This window comes from Lacerta agilis, chromosome 4, assembly GCF_009819535.1.
Source record: "Lacerta agilis isolate rLacAgi1 chromosome 4, rLacAgi1.pri, whole genome shotgun sequence".
Taxonomy (NCBI): domain Eukaryota; kingdom Metazoa; phylum Chordata; class Lepidosauria; order Squamata; family Lacertidae; genus Lacerta; species Lacerta agilis.
Genome location: NC_046315.1, coordinates 54,262,436 through 54,283,628, shown reverse-complemented (window position 1 = coordinate 54,283,628; position 21,193 = coordinate 54,262,436). Strand labels below are relative to the sequence as shown.

The window sequence follows — 21,193 nt, the reverse complement described above, 5'->3', positions numbered from 1 at the left end:
ATCAAATGAAGAGAGGAGAAAAACCAAAGATCTGAGCAAAAGACAAATATTTATTAAATGAGAATGATATAAAAATAAGCAGTGAAAAGTAAAACGGATTATGCAAAGCCCTTTAGGTAATATTGTCTAGATTCAGTTTTCAGGCTTTTGTTCTTGTAGATGTTGCTGTTGTGACAAAGCATCTCTCTGCTTTTACCTCCTGTGGGGAATATAATCACAATTATCAAGCCTGAAATGAAAAGTGCATTGACCCTGAGAAAATGGCAAGATCTAAAGGGTGAAAAGCTCTGTGCAGTATTAGACACGGAGTCAAGGAGATCTAAATATTGAAGGAAGGGGATGTGTCAATAGTTTAGGGCAAGATGGAGCAGATAAAATATGCAAATTAACCAGCATGTAATTCAGGTGAATTGCTTGCTGTGGTGAATGGAGTATCATCATAAATGTGCTCCTTGAACCATCTGACCACCAAATTTCTGTACACATTTACCTAGGAGCAGGTTGCACTGCACAGAATTTACTTCAAAGTGCAGTTGTTCAGTCTGCTCAGTTTTGAAATGAATAAAAAGCCTAGCAAGGTAGAACAATAGTACACTATTTAAATGGTGAAATGGTAGCTTCCAAAGACAGGAAATGCCTGATGTAGTGGGAGTATTCAAGCTGCAATTTACCCCACCTAGAGTCTGAAGTGGTTCAGTCCAGGAGCAGCCATTCCACATTATACTTCTGAATATAGTTTATATCCAAGACATATGAATTATCTCCTACAAACCAACATGGTTCTTTACCAATGGGAAATATGCCTCTTCTGCCATATTGATCAAAAATATTAAGGGGGGGGAGGTAAGTAAGTGGGACAATACTAAAAATCTATATATTTTTATATTCAGGATATTTTATATCCTGAAGGTGATATTGAAAGGAAAATAGTTTTAAAAGGATAATTCTTAGTTCTGCATAATGTACAAGAGAAGAGCCATAGTTCAGTAGTGAAGCAAGCTAAACACACAAGAGCCATAACAAGGTCATAGCCTATTTAAACATTGCTTCAAAAATCTTCATAGGGAGCAATTAATAAATGAAAATAAGGTTATAAGCAGCAGCAATATTCTAGAAGAAAATAACACTTGCTAGGACTGATTCATGCTTGTTCTGTGACTGATAAATATTTTCAGCTCTCTAGATCTTTGTAAATATTGTATGCGTTTGTGTGGACAAAAATCTAAAGGTAGTCTAGAAAATGTTTTTTCAGAGGAAGTCCTGTTTCTTTGTTTTTTTAAGGGAGCACTCAGGTCAATTTTAACGTTAGGCAGAAGGGTGATGGGGTTAGGGTTAGGGTGTGTACTGTAGAGGGGAGTAGCTTCTGTTCTGGAGCAGCGGGAGAGTTAACTGAGCTATTTCCACAGAAGAGACCTTTAGGGCTGCTGAGACATTATATTTCCACAAGGAGCTAGAAGAATTAAACCAGATTCCACAGAGCACTTTATTGCTATCCAGTAATGTCCTTCCTTATGGCCAGGATCCTCCCTCGATGCTCAGCAAAGATCCCACAACCATTTATCATTAATACCCCAGCCAGCATCAACAGGAAGCAATAAAACTGACTGGACCCGCAAGCAAATAACTATTAATTGAAGTTTCCTGGAACCTTTGTGAGTCTAAAGGCTGCAGGTGGCTATCACCGTCAGCATTTTTTTAAAAAATAAATAAATCACAAGCTGTTTGCTTTGCATTATCTGATGAACTGATGAAAGTGAGATGTATCGGTAGATTGATGTTTACTGGAATCCCCTCGCCAAAATCTATGTTCTTTTTTATTTCCCTGCTTCAGTAATTAGTCAAATGATGTTAGTGCATTTCTCCTCAAAGCTATATTCACCTTTATGCCATTTGCATGCTAATTTACCAGAAAGCTAGCAAGGTATTTGCATGTTTTTCCATCTAATTTGCCATCAGTACCATTTATAGCAGGTGCAACACTAATAAGCAACTCAAGTAATCAGTCTAGGTAGAGAAGCTTATGAGTTTCATAAAACATTGGTGGCTGGCCGCTCCGTTGTGCACTCCAACCCTGTTAATGCTGCTTTGGAGATGATGAGGAAGAAGAAAAAAGAGAAAACTGGAGTCAGTGGAAATGGCAGATTTGGGCATTAGCATTTGGGCATTGGGGGCATTGGGAAGAAGTATAAAGCATGTTCTTTTGTGCATTAGTTAATAATGGCCAACAGTAGCAACTGCTCACAACCTTGTCCTGGACCTGGAATTAAGTTCTGTTACTTCAGTGACATGTAAAGGAGGATGTTGTTAAGTGAGTGACCTGGGAAGCTTTCTTCACTACCCAGTTAACATAAGAGTAGAAAGGGCTGTAGGGGAAGGTCCATACCTAAGCAGCAGAGCACATGCTTTGCACATAGAAGGTGCCACATTTAATTCCCAGCATCTCCGCATACGGCTAGGAAGGCTCTTTCTTGCAAATCCTGGAAAACTGCTCCCAGTCTGTGCCAGCAGTATTGAATTAGATGGGCCTATGGTCTGTCCAGGGCCCTATTTGCACATTTAAAGAAGTATCATCCCACTTTGAGCTGCCATAGCTTTCCCCCAGAGAATCCTGGGAACTATAGCTTGTAGTGCTGAAAGTTGTCAGGAGACCTCTTTTCTACCCACAGAGCTGCAATTCCCAGAGTTCAGTTGGGAGACTGATTGTTTAACCGAGCTGGAAATGTGAGCTATTTGTTTCAACTGTTGAGTGAGCAGCTGAATAGACATCCTATGACTGGTGCCCCCACACCTAATATCCCAGGCAAGCCAAAGGTGGATTTAGGGGGGCACGACCAGTTTAGTCACACTGGGTGCAGAGCTTCTGGGGTGCCACTGCAGGCGCCTACAGGATGTCCTACGGCAGGCGATAGGTGGGGGGATGCTGGCTTTTGGCATTGCACAGGGCACCACTGAAATTTGAGATAGGCGCCAAGGTCCGCCACTGGGCGTGGACCACTGCATGGACCACACTGTGCTTGGTTGGATGCCTGAGATCCAATCACTCACTCACAGATCCATTGATCCAAGGGCATCATTATTCAGATACCTTCAGAGCAGGTGCAGCTGTACCACTGTACTCTCACACCACAGTCGTGCAGCTTATGACTTGTTTGTGTGGTTTTTTCCCCCCAGAAGGTAAGCAACAAACAGAAATAGCTCAACCCACTGGATAATTCCTCCAGCAATAAAGTAAGGCTCAGGTGCTTCATAAGGCAATACAAGGCCAGGACAGTGTGGGGCATCTTTGCTGGTCCCAAGCACTCCATCCTCATCATCTGGGTTTGGACCTGAAAGACCCAGCAAAAGTATGGGTAAGTTGTAAGCAAGTGAAATTTGTGACACTTCACAACTGCATTGTTGATCATGGGGCACTGCTGTTAAGGCATCAGCCTTGGCTTCAGGTTTTCATGCCTTCTGGCACTTGAGCCAATGTGAGATAGCTTTAACTCTAATCTTAAACTAACACACACACACACACACACACACACACAATATATATATATATATAGGCTTGGAATCAGACAGAGGTAGTTGAACTTAGGTCCCCTTGAAATAACAGAGACAAGTACTATAAGTCAGGACTTTTAAGTCCTGTTGGTTTCAATAACAATCCAAGTAACTTAGCCTGAATTCTACCCATAATTTATATTTTTGTTTGCAGTATGTGTACATATTTAAACACAAACACGCACACATATACATTTCTACCCATGGAAGGGCGTGTTCTGTTATCGCAAGTGGAGAGCCCCAGGGTTCATGACCTACTTTGCTTGCCACTCAGTCCATTAGTAACACAGACTTTCAGGCATGCAGTGATGTCAGAGCTGTCAAGATCAATTAAAAACCTGTCCAATCCTTGCTGTCACATTAGCTTCAAGTCATTTCTGTCTTCTGTGTTTGTGTGTGTTTAAGTGCGTTTCCTGTCAGGTTTTGTAGTTTTGAAAAATCTGACAGATGCTGTGCAGAACAGTTCTATAAACAGGACTTCAGACAACCTTTGCCAGGAGGAAGCATGTTTTCCAGATCAAAGCCAGTGTTTTAATTTTACACAAAAATGCCGTCCTTCCTTCTCCCTGTACTACCTAGGATGCAGAGGATTTAGCAAAATGGTAGAAAGTGAAACTCTTAACTGGAAATGGAGAATCCACTCTAAGGAAAGTGGGTATCTTTTCCCTCCGGAACTTAGTCTGGCTCTACCATTAGGCAGAGTGAGGCAGCCCAGTCAGGCAGCAGATGCTGGGAGGGGGCAGGGGAGAGAGCAAAGAGTGGTGGCAAAGTCTTGGAGGGCAGAGCTATATGTACCATATGGCCTGACCTGCACCCCTAAGCTAGCCCTGTTGCCCTCAGGTGCAGTGGAGGACACTGTTGCTCACTTCAGTGTTGAGTAAGGTTCAATTGCCAGTCTGGTTGGCTTCTGTATGTTGAATGGAGGGAGCCATCTTGTATTTCATCTTGCCTTTTACCTCAGGCTGTAAAATGGCTTGAGCTGGCTCTGCCTGGAACCCTCCCATGCTCTTCTCAGAAAGTCAGCAATGTGTTGAAATAATGGCTCTTATGGCTCAAAGTTGGACTGCCCAGAACTGTTTTTGAACCATATTTTCCAGTTCTTGAACCCATGGAGAGACTCTTTGTGAGTTTAGGCGACACAACAGTGTCAAGGTCTTGACAGATCTTGCTTTCCTTTTTGACGCAGGTCGCTGCGGTAGGAAATAGTGCACCCGCCCAAATGAATATAATTGTGAACCCGGCAAAATGGATCAAAACTGCATATCAGAATGAAGGACATGATTAAACTATAGAACATGCTGCCACAAGCTGTAGTGATGGACGCCAAGTTGTACAGCTTCCAATGGGGATCAGATAGATTCATAGAGGATAACGCTATTAGTGGCTATATGTTCTGGCCAGTCTCAGAGGCCCCATGCTTCTGGAAAGCAGTTGCTAGGCTTCATAAGAAGATGAGTGCTGCTCATGTCTTGCTTGTTCCCATAAGCATCTGGGTGGCAACTATGAGAACAGAATGTTGAGCAGGGTTCTTCTTAGGTTCTTACAAAAGCATTGCAACTTCAGAATTCAGATTTCAATTTTAAAGCATGAGCTTGCAGCCCTGTAGACCAAGTCGCCATATTCCTGATGTTTGGAGCACACCCCATAGGAACACGGAAGAGGTTATGGGGAGTCAGAACCCCAGGCAGATGAGGCAAAGTCCTCAGAGTGCTTTTAGCTCAGGGTCAGTTTAGTACCTGCATTCCAGTCAAGATTTGCTAAGAGCTTAGGGACAACCTAAACACAGTTTTGCACAACAGAGTTTTGCTATAAGTATTTACAATTTGCACACACACACGCACACACAACCAAAGCCTTGTTTACAATTACAACCCTGCTTGAATCATGCTCTTTGGGTGCTGATTGAGTCAGATGTATAGGGACATCTTACAGGGCAATATGAGGAAGCATGAAATGGAACAGGGAAAGATAAGTCAGCTCCATGAGTCAAAAGGGCTTTGGTGGTTTCCTCTAGCCATGGGTCATGTTGCCTGGCCTGCCTGCCTGGCCTCTCTCTCTCTGTGTGTGTCTCTGTCTCTCCTCCTTCCCAACGCTTTCCCCCACCCTGTCCCCTCCTCTGCTAGAGCCACCTGCCAGGCAGTGAGGGGCTGGCAGTGGTTGGGGCAGCTGGAGCTGGGCTGGGCTGGACTGGACTGAGCACAGAACCAGTGGCAGGGAGGGGAGGGGAGGCCCAGGACTGAGGCAACGGTTCCCTCCGGATTGGACTCCCAATTTCCGGCTCCTGCTCCTGCTCCCTTCTTCCTTCTTTTCCTCCCTTCCCCCTTTTTGAGAATCCCCAAAATTTGTATTTTAATAACTACAGTACCTGTTGTAGCCTGATCATACAGTGAAGCGCATGCATGTGCAACAGATACATTTCTTGAGAATGCAATTTAACCCTATGTATGCAGCCAAACTAACCAGCAAATTCCATTATTGCCCATTTAAGTTCATTAATCCTTCAATATTTGTGCCCAGAGGAACTTTTGAGTGTTCTTGCTAATATTCACAAATCCAGCCACGCTCCCTGTATATATCAGTGACTTGCAAAATGGGGACTTGCACATTTCCAGCAAACCAAGTGAGATAAACCTCAAAAGGTACTTTAAAAACAAGTATTTTCATATCACTTCAATCCAGAGGGTTGTTATGCCTCTAGCATTTTAAGTAAAATGTAACTCCTCATCAGAAGCAAAGGTCATTTCGTATCTACTGCATGAGAAATGTGCTCTGCTGACTACATTTATGCGAAGCACATGAGACAGAACAAATATTTTGAAGTTCTTCAAGAAATAGTTTTTGGCACCTTTTTTGCTCACTTTGTTTGCTGATTTTGAAAGCTGGTGCTGCTCTCCTTTGTTTTGTTTTTGTTGACTCTTACATATCTCCCCTTCACTAAAAATGGCTGCAGAAGCCCATTATTCTTTGGACCCCTCTTTTCTGTGAGAAAATGGAGGACAGTGAATCATGGCCAGAACGCTCTAAGTGAATCCTCCATCTCGCTCTAAATGGTCCCTGAAATGAATTTAATTGGTTGGCTGGTGTGACAAGGAGCAAAGGGTGTGGCAAACTTCAAGTAGTTCCTTATGAAGCTCTTTGGTTTTGTTGAAATCACCTTGCATTGACAAGCAAGAATAACCTGAGGTTTTAACATCATTGTGGGTTTTTTATTTTATGTTGTTTTGTTTTGTTTTTGCCCTCTTGGCTCCTGAATTAGGAGAGAAGAAAACAATTGGGAAAGGGAGTCTTTATTTTCGAAGGCTGCACATCTTTACTTCAGAATGTCTGTTTTTGCAAAGTTGCTTCAGTTCAACCTCCTCATCCCCATCCATGGTTTCAACATTAAAGGTTCTTTTATGTGGCATTATGTGGTGAAGTAACTGACCACTCGGCTAAGTATACTGTAGTCATTGCCTAGTTCAACTTCAGATGTGGCCCAAGCCACTGTAATTGACCTGAAGAAATATTGTTGTCATTCTTGCCTATTGCGCTGAAGAAGAGTTACCTGCAAAGCCACAAACAAGCCATCATTTAAAGGGTGGGGGAGTTTGCAGCCCATATAATTGAATAGAATTTCACTGTCCAAATCCACAATTCTTTAAATGCTCTAGAATTCAATAAGAATTCAGGCTGTTTACACCGTAGCCCACTTGTAGAATTAAAAAACAAAATTTTTTCTCAATTTGGAATCATTTGAACTTATCCTTTCAATCTAGATTGATTCTAGATCCTGCAATCCACAAGGGTAGGCATGGTTTCTTGGCAGCCTGTTTTTGCACAGACCTGAGCATCTTCTTTGATGTGCAAATGCCTGGCCATTGATTTATAATGCCCTACATTCAACTGGCCCAGCTAGCCTAGTTTGCATAGGCTAATCCCAGGAATTTCGTTTGGCACAGTTCAAGAGAACTACTGCAGCCTATATTTCCCCCCTTCATTCAATATCCCAAATATTAGCTAGAGTCTGACATTCATTAATTTATTGAGTTGGGAGGTCTCTCCCCCCCCTTCATAATAGTATATCTGATTTTAAAATGTATATTGGGCTGCGTAAACACTATTTATTTAAAGCACATTCTGCCCTCCCACAAGAATCCTAGGGACTGCAGCTTACCCCTCACAATGCTACAACTCCCAGCCTACAGTTCCCAGAATTATTTGGGGGCGCTTTAAAAATCTGCTGTGTGTACACAGCCTTGGTCTCCCTGTCCTACATTTGCAACAGTTTGCACACAAGTAACACAGTTCAAAAGTGAAAAGAGACCTCGAAGGCAGTAGAACAGTACATGCCGACTCCTGTCTTTGCTCCTTTATGTCCATTTAGGGCAGGCATGGCCAAACTTGGCCCTTCAGCTGTTTTGGGACTACAACTCCCATCATCCCTAGCTAACAGGACCAGTGGTCACGGATGATGGGAACTGTAGTCCCAAAACAGCTGGAGGGCCAAGTTTGGCCATGCCTGATTTAAGGTTTGATGGTCACAAAACATAGGAACACAGGGTGCTTCCTTATGCTGAGAGCCAGGCTGTTTTGGTCTGTCTAGCTCAGTGTTGTCTGCAGTGACTGACAGAAACCTTCCAGAATTTCAGACAGAAAAGGCTCCCAGCCCTACCTGGAGATGTCAGGCTTGAACTTGGGACCCTGGGCCTGCAAAGCACGCAGGTGCTGTGCCACTGAGCCGCAGCCCTTCCCCCAATAAGTCAGGGTTTTAAAATGGCCACAGCGTCAAGCGACCACTTTGCCATTCAGGCTGGTTGCTGCCGGAAGAACTGGTACAAACCAGACACAGTGTAAAGTTAACATATAACTAGGGTCTTGAGGGGAACCTGGGAGATAGCCAGAATAACAGTGCCCAGCCACTTAATTAGCAAGCGCGGTAATTTAGGATGGGCACTACCTGGAAGCGTTACAGAAGACCTCGTTGACCGCCGCATGCCTCTCGGAGACGCAAGCGACGGTCATTACCACCACAGCAAATGCTGAAAGAACCGAGCCTTTGAGCGCAGCTTGGCACTGCTGTAATAAAGTGCTGCTCTTAATGTACTCCTGCAAATAATCCTCGCTCGTGTCACATGCCGGCAGCAAAGTGCTGCAGCAGGGCCCCCCTCTGGAAGACAGACTTATTTCCAACCTTCGTTTTTTCGCTGAAGGAAGGACATTTGTGCCATTGTGCAAGGCTTAGCCAAATTGGTTGGGCCTGCCGCTTTTTGCAGCTCTCGCTGCAGGGCAGTGTCACTTTATCCACACGAGTTTGGGGTAATGTGATTGGTGTGATTAATGCTAGCAGCTTGGCTCAAGGTGTATGCAATGCTGCTCTTTCCTCAGCTGAAAAACAATACGGGCTTGTCATTTTCCAGAACAAAGGCAGGAAACATCGAGAGCAGCAGAACTCAGTATGGTAGTTTACAGCTTGATCGAGCTGTGCTTTCTGTGGAAGAACAAAAGGAGCAGGCTTGGCTACCATATATGGTGCTGTTTAAATAGCATAGGCCAGTCTCCCCCAACTTGGCGCCCTCCAGGTGTCTTGGACTACAACTCCCAGCAGCCCCAGCCAGCACAAAACATCTGGGAGGGAGGGCCAAGTTGGGAAAGGCTGGCACTGATCATTCAGGACCATAATCTCCAAGAAATACATGCCAAAAACATTTTCATTTTTCCTCATAGTATTTTTGTACTGTTTTAAAATAGCTTGGGATTGGTCAAAAGTGTTTAACTTCATTCAGAATGGTATGATTTTTTTTGAACATAATATATCCACTTATCAAAAAGAAAGAAAAAAGGAGGGAATCTCACTACATGGTGATATCTAAGGCATACTCAGAGTATACTCATTAATTTAAATGAGTGTGTTTAGGAGATCACCCCGTGGTTAAAGTCCCGAGACACTATTACTTATTTAGAGAGAACAAACACATTTAGGGAAGGCATTATGCCTCCATGAAGGCTTCCTGAGCTGTACTAAAAGTGCATTTGGTGCTGTGAAACATAGTGTGCTCCATAAATGTTTGTGGCATTTTTCCCATTACCACACATGAAACAGATTTGGCATAATAAACTAAAACAAAAGTCTAGGTTAGTCAGGGATGAATTCTACACGGCACAGTTGAGTCCCTGCCCCTGCATGTATCAGAGATTCTCCTTCATGATGAGTAGGCAGAGAGCATCAAAGCTTCCTCGAGGGTTGTTGTGTGTGCCCTACATTACAAAAGGACAGCCTTTGGTTTGAAGGACCATCAGACAGTCCTCTGTTTGAACGGTTGGCCAGTCCAAGGACTCAGCTGCATCAGTCAAAATACAGCGTTATAACACTGTGACACTAGATAGCACTGTAGAGCTGAAATTGCAACTTGGTAGTTTTCAATTGTGAGCTTTACAATATTTTTTTGCAGAGCATTTCCAGTGCGTTTTTTTCTATAGCTGTGGCCTCTTTTGGAAACAGTGCATGGGCAGCAGGATTTTATATTGTTATGTGTTTGTGGCTGTTAAATTCTAATCAAGCCTTCTGATCCCTGGATCCAGCAAGTGTTAAAATGTAAGCCCAGCTAGCTTCCTGGTTTGAAGGTGATCACCTGGGTGATGGGCCAATAAGAGAACAAAGAAAGGGGGCTCTGTGCCAGACAGCAAATGGGTTGGGGCCCCCCCCCTCAACTCAGAGATAATTATAAGGACAAAGCCTGAATTGAGAGGGCAGAGTTTTCTGTGATGTAAGGAAAAAGCTGCAGACTGGAGAACCAGAGAGGCAGAGCACAATGTTTGATTTCTGTTTTAATCCAAGGCTGCAGCTATGGGAGTAGCAGGACCTACTTGGTACTGATGCTGTGAACCCCTCCATCATAGGCTCAGGTTGTATATGTGCGTAAATAAACCATATATCATAAAAGACACCACATTCTCCACTATGTCTCATTCCCAAAAGGAAACACGAAACCTGAGTGAGTGCCTGGGACCCCTGGAATCTCACACTGCTCAGAGATTGGGGTGGGATGCAACAATACCTTGGCAGGACAAGTTTTTATGGAATAACATTGCTAACATTTATAGTATGTTATGTGAAAATAATAACTTTTCTATGATGTATCGTTTAAACAAACTTAAATTTCAAGAAGGATACTGAGAAGCTGGAACGTGTCCAGAGGAGGGCAACCAAAATGGTCAAAGGCCTGGAAACGATGCCTTATGAGGAACGGCTTAGGGAGCTGGGTATTTTTAGCCTGGAGAAGAGAAGGTTAAGGGGTGATATGATAGCCATGTTCAAATATATAAAAGGATGTCATATAGAGGGAGGGAGAAAGGTTGTTTTCTGCTGCTCCAGAGAAGCGGACACAGAGCAATGGATTTAAACTACAAGAAAGAAGATTCCACCTAAACATTAGGAAGAACTTCCTGACAGTAAGAGCTGTTCGACAGTGGAATTTGCTGCCAAGGAGTGTGGTGGATTCTCCTTCTTTGGAGGTCTTTAAGCAGAGGCTTGACAGCCATCTGTCAGGAATGCTTTGATGGTATTTCCTGCTTGGCAGGGGGTTGGACTGGATGGCCCTTGTGGTCTCTTCCAATTCTATGATTCTATGAAATTGTCTTTCTGCCTAGAGCCTAAGATGTGAATTTGCAGTATGCTCATATTTAGGTTTTAAAAGCTGCAGTGCCACATTCAGAAAGCACACAATATTCTCCTAAGGGTAGCTTTCTCTGTTCTAAATACTGAATTGATCTGCAATTATTTGATGAAGAATTCAGTCAGCGCCTGGAGATTTTCTCCCTGTTTTATGGAGCATCAAAGAACAGATGCAACTGTCAAAAGCAGTATAGAGCCAACTTTGATCCGTTTTGTGCCATTTGTGAAAGTATTGCTATTAGCAGACACCTTTTTCCTTACTAAATGTGGACAGTTTTACTTTAGCTGATTCCCCAAAGGCATTAGAAATCCATTTCACAATTTTTGGATTCCCTTACCAGAACTATAGCAAAGCCTGACCTCTTGTGGTAGGTAGAGTATAAAGCAATTGCCTTACATTAGGCAACCCGCTGCACGATCGCTATCAGATGGGTGGATCTAAACACAGGAATACAACACTGTAAATAAGTCAGAAATTAGATTGTTTTTACCAAAAGGAAAAATTACAATGAGAAATCCCATTTTAAACAATGCTCACTTTGGCACCATCTGGTATTCTGTGTCTAAAATGCATTCAAATCACATTATTGTGACGAATGCAGCTCAGTGCAGTCCGTAACGTTAAAAAGGTGTACATGGGTTATTAGAGACAGAGAAAGGCTTATAGGTCTGGAAGTTAATGGGAAGGCCATCTATCCCAATTCTCACCCAGAGCAGGACCCTCCTTGCCTAAAAAAGCTTCACTCATTTGACTTCTCATTTGTTCCTGAAGATTGAAAATCTTCTTGTAGAAATGGGCTTTTCAGTTCCTACCACTGCTAACAATATATGATACTCAAAGCATACCCTGATTATCATGTTCAAATGATAGCCACTTCCTGTCCAGTTAAGAGAGTCCATTCACTCTCCTACTTCAATGCCTATGTCAAAAAAGTTGAGTGTTTGGACTGTAAATTCTTCAAGTGCAGGATACCAACCCAATACCTTGTGGCAACAGAATGTATGATACACAATTGTATGTGATATTCAGTATAATTATTACATTTATACTGCATCCTTCCTCCAAGGAGATCAGGGAGATGTACACAGTTCTCTCCCCTGCCCCTTTAATCTTCAGAACCACCTTGCGAGGTAGGCTGAAAGATAACTGGCCCAAAGTCACCCAGTGAGTTGCATAGATGGGCAGGGATCGGCATTGCTATACAGTCGTACCTTGTTTTTTGAACAGAATGTGTTCTGGAAGTCCGTTCGACTTCTGAAACGTTCGGAAACCAAGGTTCAGATTCCAGTTGGCTGCAGGAGCATTCTGCAGCCAACTGGAAGCTGTGGAAGTCATGCTGGATGTTCGGCTTCCGAGGCAAAGTTTGCAAACCAGAACACCTACTTCCGGGTTTGCGACATTCAAGTTCCAAGTTGTTTGTGAACTAAGCTGTTTGAAAACCAAGGTACAACTGTACTTCCCTGGAGAAAGAATAGCTCATACGAGAGAGAGAGAGAGAGAGAGAGAGAGAGAGAGAGAGAGAGAGAGAGCGCAGTTGCTAGAGCATGAGACTCTTAATCTCAGGATCATGGGTTCGAGCCCCACGTTGGACAAAAGATTAGAGAAGGCTTCGTGGAGAACCAGAGAGGAGAAGGTGGGCAGGTCGGTGGGGAAAGAAGACAAGTTGCTTGTTTCACATTTTCTTTATTGACTGCCACTGGCTGAGTTCTCAGATTGCGCGCCAGACATCAGTAAAAGAGGTGGAGCTATGTTAGAATTACAGCAAGATTAAGGAAGATGCAGGCCTGGGGGAAAGCTCAGTAGGGATTTGAAGCCTCAGCACTTGTGATGGACCCCCGAGTGGGTCTGCAAAGAAGCATGGAGAGATGTGCTTGTCCTTGCACCAGCAGAGGAAACGACAGTTGATGTTGTAAATGGGTGTACTTTCCCCCCCTCTTTCAACTTGGCTAGAAAAAAGTTACAACCCTTTCCAAACACTTTTTGTGGTTTCCCCTCCTTTTAAAAAGTGCATGGCACATTCGTTACAAGTACCCACTCTTTCTTCCTCTTCTTCTCCCCTCTCACTAATCAGCTTAGCTCTCGCTTGCTCTTAATTACCTTAGGGTAGAACAAGCCTGTACTGTTGGTTTCGCTGCACCAAACTTAGCATTAACAATTGATGCATTGAGAGCTAATGCTGCTGTCTGGCCAGCTCTTGTGTTTGGGGCTTGGCAGATGTTTATCCAAACTAGCACAGCATCCTAGACCATTTCAGCAAGTATGTCTGATCTGCTGCAGCACCCTTTCGCCTTCCACGTTGTCACCCCGACATCACAAGGTTTTAGGCTTCAGCTTCAAAGTCCTCTAGCCGCTCACCCGGCCTCTCATTCCATCCAAGAGAAAAATTAGAACAAAAAAAGAGAAAGAGAGAGAAACCCTTCTAGATATTCACTGATATCTATGTAATGGCTCTGTGAATGAGGCCTGCAAGTGAAATGTGACAGCCTGGATGCTCCTTCAGCAGCAGCAGGTTCAGCCTAAGAAGAAGGAGCCGAGGTTGGCTTCTCCTCACGGGATACAGGGATGGGTCTCTCGCTGTGGCTGGGGTCAGTGTTGGACTGGACCTTGGGAGCCGAGAAGGTCAGCATGCCATCAGCAGAGAGAGAGCAGGTGATGGCCGCTTGGTCCACGTTGGATGGGAAGCGGTACCGACGGTGGAATTCACGGGAAATATACCCATGGTCATCCTGACAAGAGACAAAAGAAACCGATAGCATTACTTTTTTTCAAGCTTGCAGCTGTCCTGTGAGATAAAGTAATCAGTATTTCAACTGCAGAGATAGAGAACTCAGGCTGAGCGGCTTGCAGAGGCCTCCTCAGCTGTAACTTAAAGGGGAGTCGCGGATACAAAATGGAGTTCACAGAGTGTTTTAACAGTCAATTCCTCTTCAAAGGGAACTCTGGAAATTATAGCTTAGGGAGGGGACTAGGGGGTCTCCCAACAACTCTCAGCACCCTTAACAAACTACAGCTCCCAGGATTTTTTTTTGGGGGGGGGAGTCACAACTGTTTAAAGTGGCATGATTCTGCTTTAAATGTATAATGCAGATGGTGCCTAAGATTTCACTGACTGAGCGTGGTTGTAGGCTTTGGGTTATTCCTGCCTTCCAGTTTTTGAAGCCTTTCCATTTCAGATGTAGTAACTTTCCAAGCCCAAGGCTGTTGGTTCCTTCTCATGTCTTCTTTTAACACTTCTCATTCATGCTGGCTTATAAAAGCTCAGCCTTCGCAGTTGATTCAGAGCTATTGACCACTAGGAAATGCTACCCAATTGGGCTTCTATTGACTTTTTTACTTAGTGTACCACCTAAAATTAATCTCTAGCTTTGCTAATTTAACACTCATTTGTCTTTACTTTGTTCTTTGCCTCACAAAGAAAACCTTGGAATGGTTGGATTGTGATACACACGCACACATGCACGCACACACATGCACGCACATACACGCACACACACAGTTTCTTTGTCCTAACAGTCTTTGAGTGATCTGAAACCCATTAGCACCCAAGGCAAGCTAATTTCATTTAGTCTTCAAGTCTCCAGTCCAGCCAAGCCATTCTTATCTCTCCACACCCACTCAACACCCAACTTGCAGGTTTTACTTAACATCCAGCTAGATGAAGGGTTATGAAGAACTTGAAAACTTGCTCATTATTTTTTTATATTTCGATTGGCCCCAATAAAGGTACTGCACTACTGTAGATTTTTTATTTTGTTTTCTATGGACCAACCCAGCTATCTATCCTGTTTCAGAGCTATTAAAGTGCAGACATTTTCTTGGAGTTTCAGATTACCGTATATTACATTTTTTCTGTACTGTGCTATGGAGTACATGATGAAAGAAAATGGATTTTTTAAAAAGCCTAACCATAACAGTATCATCAAATCTTACATTTGACCTTTCCTAAAGCAGATGCATACACCTTGGAGCTAAATCTCAGTTGTTGTTGTTGTTGTTTAGTCATTTAATCGTGTCCGACTCTTTGTGACCCATGGACCAAATCTCAGTAAAGGTAATGGTAAAGGGGCCCCTGACTATTAGGTCCAGCCGCAAACGATTCTGGGGTTGCGGTGCTTATCTCGCTCAATAGGCCGAGGGAGCCGGCGTACAGCTTCTGGGTCATGTGGCCAGCATGACTAAGCCGCTTCTGGCGAAACCAGAGCAGCTCATGGAAACGCAGTATACCTTCCCACCGGAGCGGTACCTATTTATCTACTTGCACTTTGGTGTGCTTTCCAACTGCTAGGTTGGTAGGAGCAGGGACTGAGCAACGGGAGCTCACTCTGTCGTGGGGATTCGAACCGCTGACTTTCTGATTGGCAAGCCCTAGGCTCAGTGGTTTAGACCACAGCGCTAAATAAAATAAATTTGTTTTTCATTCCTCCCGCTGAGTAATTTGTACTTTCTTTCTCCCTTCTGCTTACCTGTCTCTCACTGTGTTTGCCATGAATTTCCACAAAGTCTTCAATGACCTTCACACTCAAATCTTCGGGAGCGAAATGTTTTACATCCAAAAAGATTGTAAACTTGTCCCGGTCAGATCTTACCTGAAAGTGAAATAACAAGAAACAACCCCCACCCCCCCAAACAGAATTAGAATTCAGACCGGTTGTTACTAAGACTAGGCAATTATTTAAAGAACAAAGTAGCTTTTAAGTCATATCATTTACTCTATATTTCTCAGATTCCCTGTCAGATAATTTGTGAAGGAAAAACCATTAAGACATGTTCTTAAACCCATGAAATTAGCAAGTGTCTTTTTATTATTCTTTTCAGTTTTCAAAAGGGTTTTTTTTTTTTTTGAAAAGCAGGTGAGAATTCAGTCTGCAACTTGAGTCAGTTCACTCACAATTGGCACCAGTGACTTAACTCTAACTACAGGTACTCTGGATTGGCAAGTTTGTATGTTTGGGTGTGATTTTAGGATGCTACATACAATTGCCTAAATGCTGTTTGCAATGCAGCTTGTGGCTTCCATTCCTCACTCCCGTTATGACCACTGTACTATTCCGTTTCTGCCGAGTCGCTTCAGCATTTATCTATTTTGTGGATAGATTATTTCTTGCCCCCAGCAACCCAAAGGGTAATCGGAGGCGTTTGGCTGTTTTCGAAACTTGCCCGTATGATTCTAAAAACCTGGGCGTGCACAGACACTGCAGGAGACTTGAGTTTCATGGCTAACTTTTAGAAGCTGCCACTGCTTTTCATCGGCTCAGCTCTTCCTAGATTTCTGAGCCAGACCATAAATGTATGCAGAATATCAAACAAACACCCAATATGGTCACACGTCCTATTGGAATGTTCTGAACGCAGCCTGAAAAGCAACACTTTATGAATAACCTTTTAGCTGCTCTTCCCAAGGGACCACTATGCAGCGCATCAAACAAAACTCAAAACCCGCATTTTTAAAAAGTCAACAAAATGTACTTGATTAAGTAAGAATCTGCTTCATTTTTAGGGGAAGGGCCACAGCTCATTGTTAGGGAATCTGCTTTGCATGCACAATGCCTCAGGCTCAACTGGATAGCTCAGTTGGTTAGAGCATGGTGCTGATAATGCCCCCATATGGGGCAGCTGCAAATTCCTGCATTGCAGGGGGTTGGACTAGATGATCCTCAGGATCCCCTCCAACTCCACAATTCTATGATTCCATGAAATGCAACAATATACAAAGTCCCCAGCATCTCCAGGTAGGGCTGGCAGAAACCCTGTAGAGCTACTGCCGGTTAGTCTGGACCAGGGATTGGGAATCTAGCTATCCAGACATTCCTGGACTCCAATTCCCATCATCCCATGGCCAATGGTCAGAAATGATGGGAGCAATAGCTAGGTCACAGGTTTCCCCATCCCTGATGTAGACAATACTAAGCTAGACGGACCAATTTCTGACTCAGAATAAAGCACCTTGCTATGTGGGTTTTTTTTAAACCCACCTCATTTGTGACACAGAGATCATCTAAATATGCGACACACTCCCTTCAGATAGTTAAGAGATGTTAAAATACGATATTCCAATTCTGCTTATTTTTCTTAAAACTGTCATCACATAAATCCTGAACTACAGTTTCTGTCAAACATTGTTCTTTCTGGCACCTAATCTATCTATCCCATTCATTATGGGATTAAACTGATTAAAACATGCAACACACCTGGTGGTTTGCAAAAAGCTTGCTTAAAAAAAAGAGAGAGCTTCAAATGTTATTCAGGAACATGAATCTTACCTCAGAGACACCTGACTCCAGAACAGTGCGGAAGAGAGATTGCCTGTAGTATGGGCTGATGGTCGAGGAAAGCAAAGGCAGGAGATCATATTCAAAAAGACCTTCTCCAAAAAACTGATCAAACAAACGGCTTGGAATTAAAGGTCCAAGAGCCCGTTTGAACCAGGGGTGCTGAATGGTAATATCCATGGTCTCTGCTGCTGCAAGTTTGGCGGTGGACAGGAGACAGTGCAATCACTTTGTGACAGTGAAGTCTTTGCTGGACTGCACAGTGGAGGTGTAGAAAACTTCCCTCTATATATACGACTTTCACAGAATGAAGGCATTAGTGGGATTTCTCTGGAAAGACATGATCTCATGATGAAGGCCAATCTGGTCAGCAGAAATTGTAGGGGCTGACCCGAGAGTGACAGTCTGGTTAGAATCAGTGCCAGATATCTCTCTGAACAGCAGCTGGCTGGCCTGCAGCATTCTGCGGACATAGGAGGCTGTCACCAAGGCCCGGCAGTACAGAACACCAACCCTCACCTACACAAGCCATTCCAAAAGACTGTTATTGTCGTTGACATTACCGTGGAGCAGCATTTTAACGAGAAAATTCACTAGCCTTTTTTTTTTTTTTACTCGCATGTTGGTTTGGTGTTCGCCCGAGACTCAAGAGGGAAGAAAGCAAATATTTTACAGACATTTTTACACTGTATACTTTACCTCTCCCCCCCCTCACCCCCAAAGAGAGAGGGTTTCCACTAAATGATAGAAAATAGGAGGCATGCTTTGAGACACATACTGGTTTCAGGTAGGGTTCAATCATATGCTAGCAAATTCAGACTGTGTATTTAAAGTGATTTGAAATAGCTGGCTTGCTCTGCTCCCAGCAGCTCATGCTGGGAGGCGCAAATTTTGGGCCCTTGGAGTGGTGCTATCCTCTTGGAACTGAGTCACTTCACTGGATAGAGAAACATTCCTGAAGGCCTCCCAGTTGCGAAAACTGCAAAGAGAGCCTTGAAACGCTTTTGAGGTGTTATCATCTGAGGAAGGTCTTGAAACAGGACCTTATGTGGAAGCCTGTCTGTTGTCTGCCGCTTAGAGCATTCTTTAACACAAGAATAATTATTTTTCTACTATATGGTTCTTTGCAAGCATTGCTGAAATGTACATTTGGCAGTTGTAATGATATTTCGTTTACTTTGTGGCAAACTTATTCTCATTATCAATATACTGTTGGTACAATAATATATTATACCAACAATAATATATTGTTTCACTTTAAAACTTCAAACTGAAAGCTGTCATGTAGGTTGTCCGTTAAATGTAGATGAAGCAACCTGGGGCCTTCAATATGTTATCGAACTCCATTGCCCATCAGCAGCAACCAACATGAGAATTGGTTAGTGAGGATGGAAGTTGCAATCCAGCAACATCTGGAGAGCCACGGGTTCCCCATCCCTTCCTTAGTGTGAGACAAAAATCCACATAGGCAGAAATCGGAGGCTTGCTCTGGAATTCAGTCATCCAAGTAACTGAATGAGTGAAGCTGCTCTATCCTTGCATCATCTCTGAGCTGTGCCCCCACTACCACCACCCACAAACCTTCTTCCTTCCTCTCAAGCTGGAAGAGGAGATATGCATTTTCAGGTGAGAATGTCTCCCTATCTCTATGGGATTTTGTGGTTGCTTTCCCTTACATATTCATGGTCCATCTACAATGTCATGTTAACTTTAAAATTATCATGTGCACAATGGCCTGCAGAGTGTCAATTGAGAAATTGCTGAATGTTAAGCTTACATGGTTATCCCATCTTCTACCCTTCACAAGAAACAGGGAATTGGGGTGGGGAGACCCCTAGTGCTGTGCAAGGCCACGGCCAGACTGAACTTTGGAAAATGCTTGGTATCAGCTCAGTGTTTTCCGAAACTGGATCAGATCAAAGGCCTGTCTAGCTCAGCATCCTCTTCCCACAGCAGCCAACCAGATACGTATGGGAAGCCAGCAACCAAGGCCTCCTGTTTTTAAGGGCAAATGCCTGAGCATTAGCCTTGTCTTGGTTCCTGCCCTTTAGGACCATACAATTTTACCTTCTTCCATATTTAAAATTGTTGGGGGTTCATTTTATTGCAGCATGTGCTTGAATTTGGAACAGCTTTTCCATTTGAGCTGCATGTTGGAAAAGCTAAATATCAGCTCTCTTTATACAAAGGCAGATATTTATTTTATCTAAAGAATTTATATAATGTCAACAGTCTGCCTGGGCCCAGCCAAAGGGGCTTAAAAAGTTACTAGCAATCCCTTTTTTCCACCTCAGAGCCCATGTCCTGAACACTGAGCAAATCCCATCAGTGCCCGGGGCGTATAATATCATTGTTGTCAAATCAATGGTGAATGTACGTGGTGTTAATCCCTGGCACTTATTCAACCAAGCTCAGCAAGTTTCAGCAGCACAATGCACTCCATGTCTTCATCAATGGATTTATATGGTGAATGAGATGCTCAACACTTCAGCCCATGGACCTTCAGGACAGTGGGAATGGGGGAAAGCAAGATCACATGGCAAGTGCTACAGATTAAGGGGAGGGCTGCCCCTTTGCTCATAGAATAAGATATAAAGGGCCAAATTTAAGCACACTCCTGCCATTTTGTGTTGAGTGCATGATAACATTTTCAGCATTGAAACCATGCTGAAATGTGCTCAACTTTGGTTGCATCGTGCCCAAGTGAGCAAGGCAGTATATCTTCTATCAGACATAACTTTTGTTGTTAAGGGTCTGCTGAAGCATTGAGCAATCGTGGCTTTCTTGGGCTCAGTGGCTTGAATACTTGATAATAGTAAAACATTAGAGATGGCTATTACATAGTTTGGAAAGGAAAAGTAAGATGACACAAAGGAACTGTGTAATGGGATGAGCAATACAAAGTGATTGCTGTACCTGCTGGCAGCCTTAGGGAACAGAGGGTCACAATTCTCTTCCTCTGGGGATTCATCCCCACCCATATCCAAATTTGGTAGAACTGTAGTAAAGCCAGTCTGAGCCCTATGGCACAATATGCACCACTAGACCATCAGTCAAGCCCAGCAAGAAGAACAAGGGAATCCTCATTAGACTGGGAGGATGATGCACAAAGTCTTGGAACTTTGGTATTGTACAATTTTGGTATTGTACATCTGAAGGCAGCCCTGTTTAGGGATGTTTTTAATGACTGATGTTTTAATGTATTTTTAATCTTTTGTTGGAAGCCGGGTGGGTAGAAAAATTTATTATTATTATTATTATTATTATTATTATTATTATTATTATTATTATTATTATTCCCATATATTTGTGCCTATGTCATGTCAAATGATTACATCCCTGCAATGCCAGCGAGGATTTGTCCATTTCCTGTAGTCAACAGGACTCCTTTCCATGACTTTATTTGCTCTCCCAGTAATTCTTAGACCCGAAGTGTGAAGCACAAAGACCTATAGTTTAAACTCTGAAGAAAGTCGAAACATAGTACCATGAAATTCTGGAACCTCCATTTCCCAGCATGGTTCCGAAAAGGCAGAAATTCCAACAGTGGAAAGAGGGTGGAGGGCACAAAGACAACAAAGGCAATGGAAGGTTCTGAAATGCTATACTGTACTTTTTTTCCACCCCCACCCGCAAAAAGAATTTCCCTTGAAAACAGCTACAACTATTATCTGCTGTGAATGTTGTTACAAGGCCTTTGACACGGCTGCTTTTAAATACAGAATC

The 21,193-nt window shown here is 43.2% G+C and overlaps 1 protein-coding gene across 1 annotated transcript; it reads right to left on the bottom strand.

The window, feature by feature from the left end:
* Positions 1-13,189: 13,189 nt before the first annotated feature.
* Positions 13,190-17,991, bottom strand: CRYAA (crystallin alpha A). Its single transcript, XM_033147107.1, has 3 exons — positions 17,459-17,991; positions 15,662-15,784; positions 13,190-13,924 (listed from the first exon to the last, which is right to left on the bottom strand). Exons 1-3 carry the CDS (start codon positions 17,645-17,647, stop codon positions 13,715-13,717), a joined length of 522 nt encoding a protein of 173 aa, XP_033002998.1. The 5' UTR covers positions 17,648-17,991; the 3' UTR covers positions 13,190-13,714.
* Between the last annotated feature and the right edge of the window lie 3,202 nt (positions 17,992-21,193).

Bases quoted from the DNA above. Each gene is read 5' to 3' on its own strand.
- CRYAA (XM_033147107.1), bottom strand. From the start codon at position 17,647: ATGGATATTACCATTCAGCACCCCTGGTTCAAACGGGCTCTTGGACCT. The intron at 15,785-17,458 runs GTAAGATTCATG...TTTCACTTTCAG, and splicing joins TGGAGTCAGGTGTCTCTGAG to GTAAGATCTGACCGGGACAA. The intron at 13,925-15,661 runs GTAAGCAGAAGG...GTCTCTTGTCAG, and splicing joins GCAAACACAGTGAGAGACAG to GATGACCATGGGTATATTTC.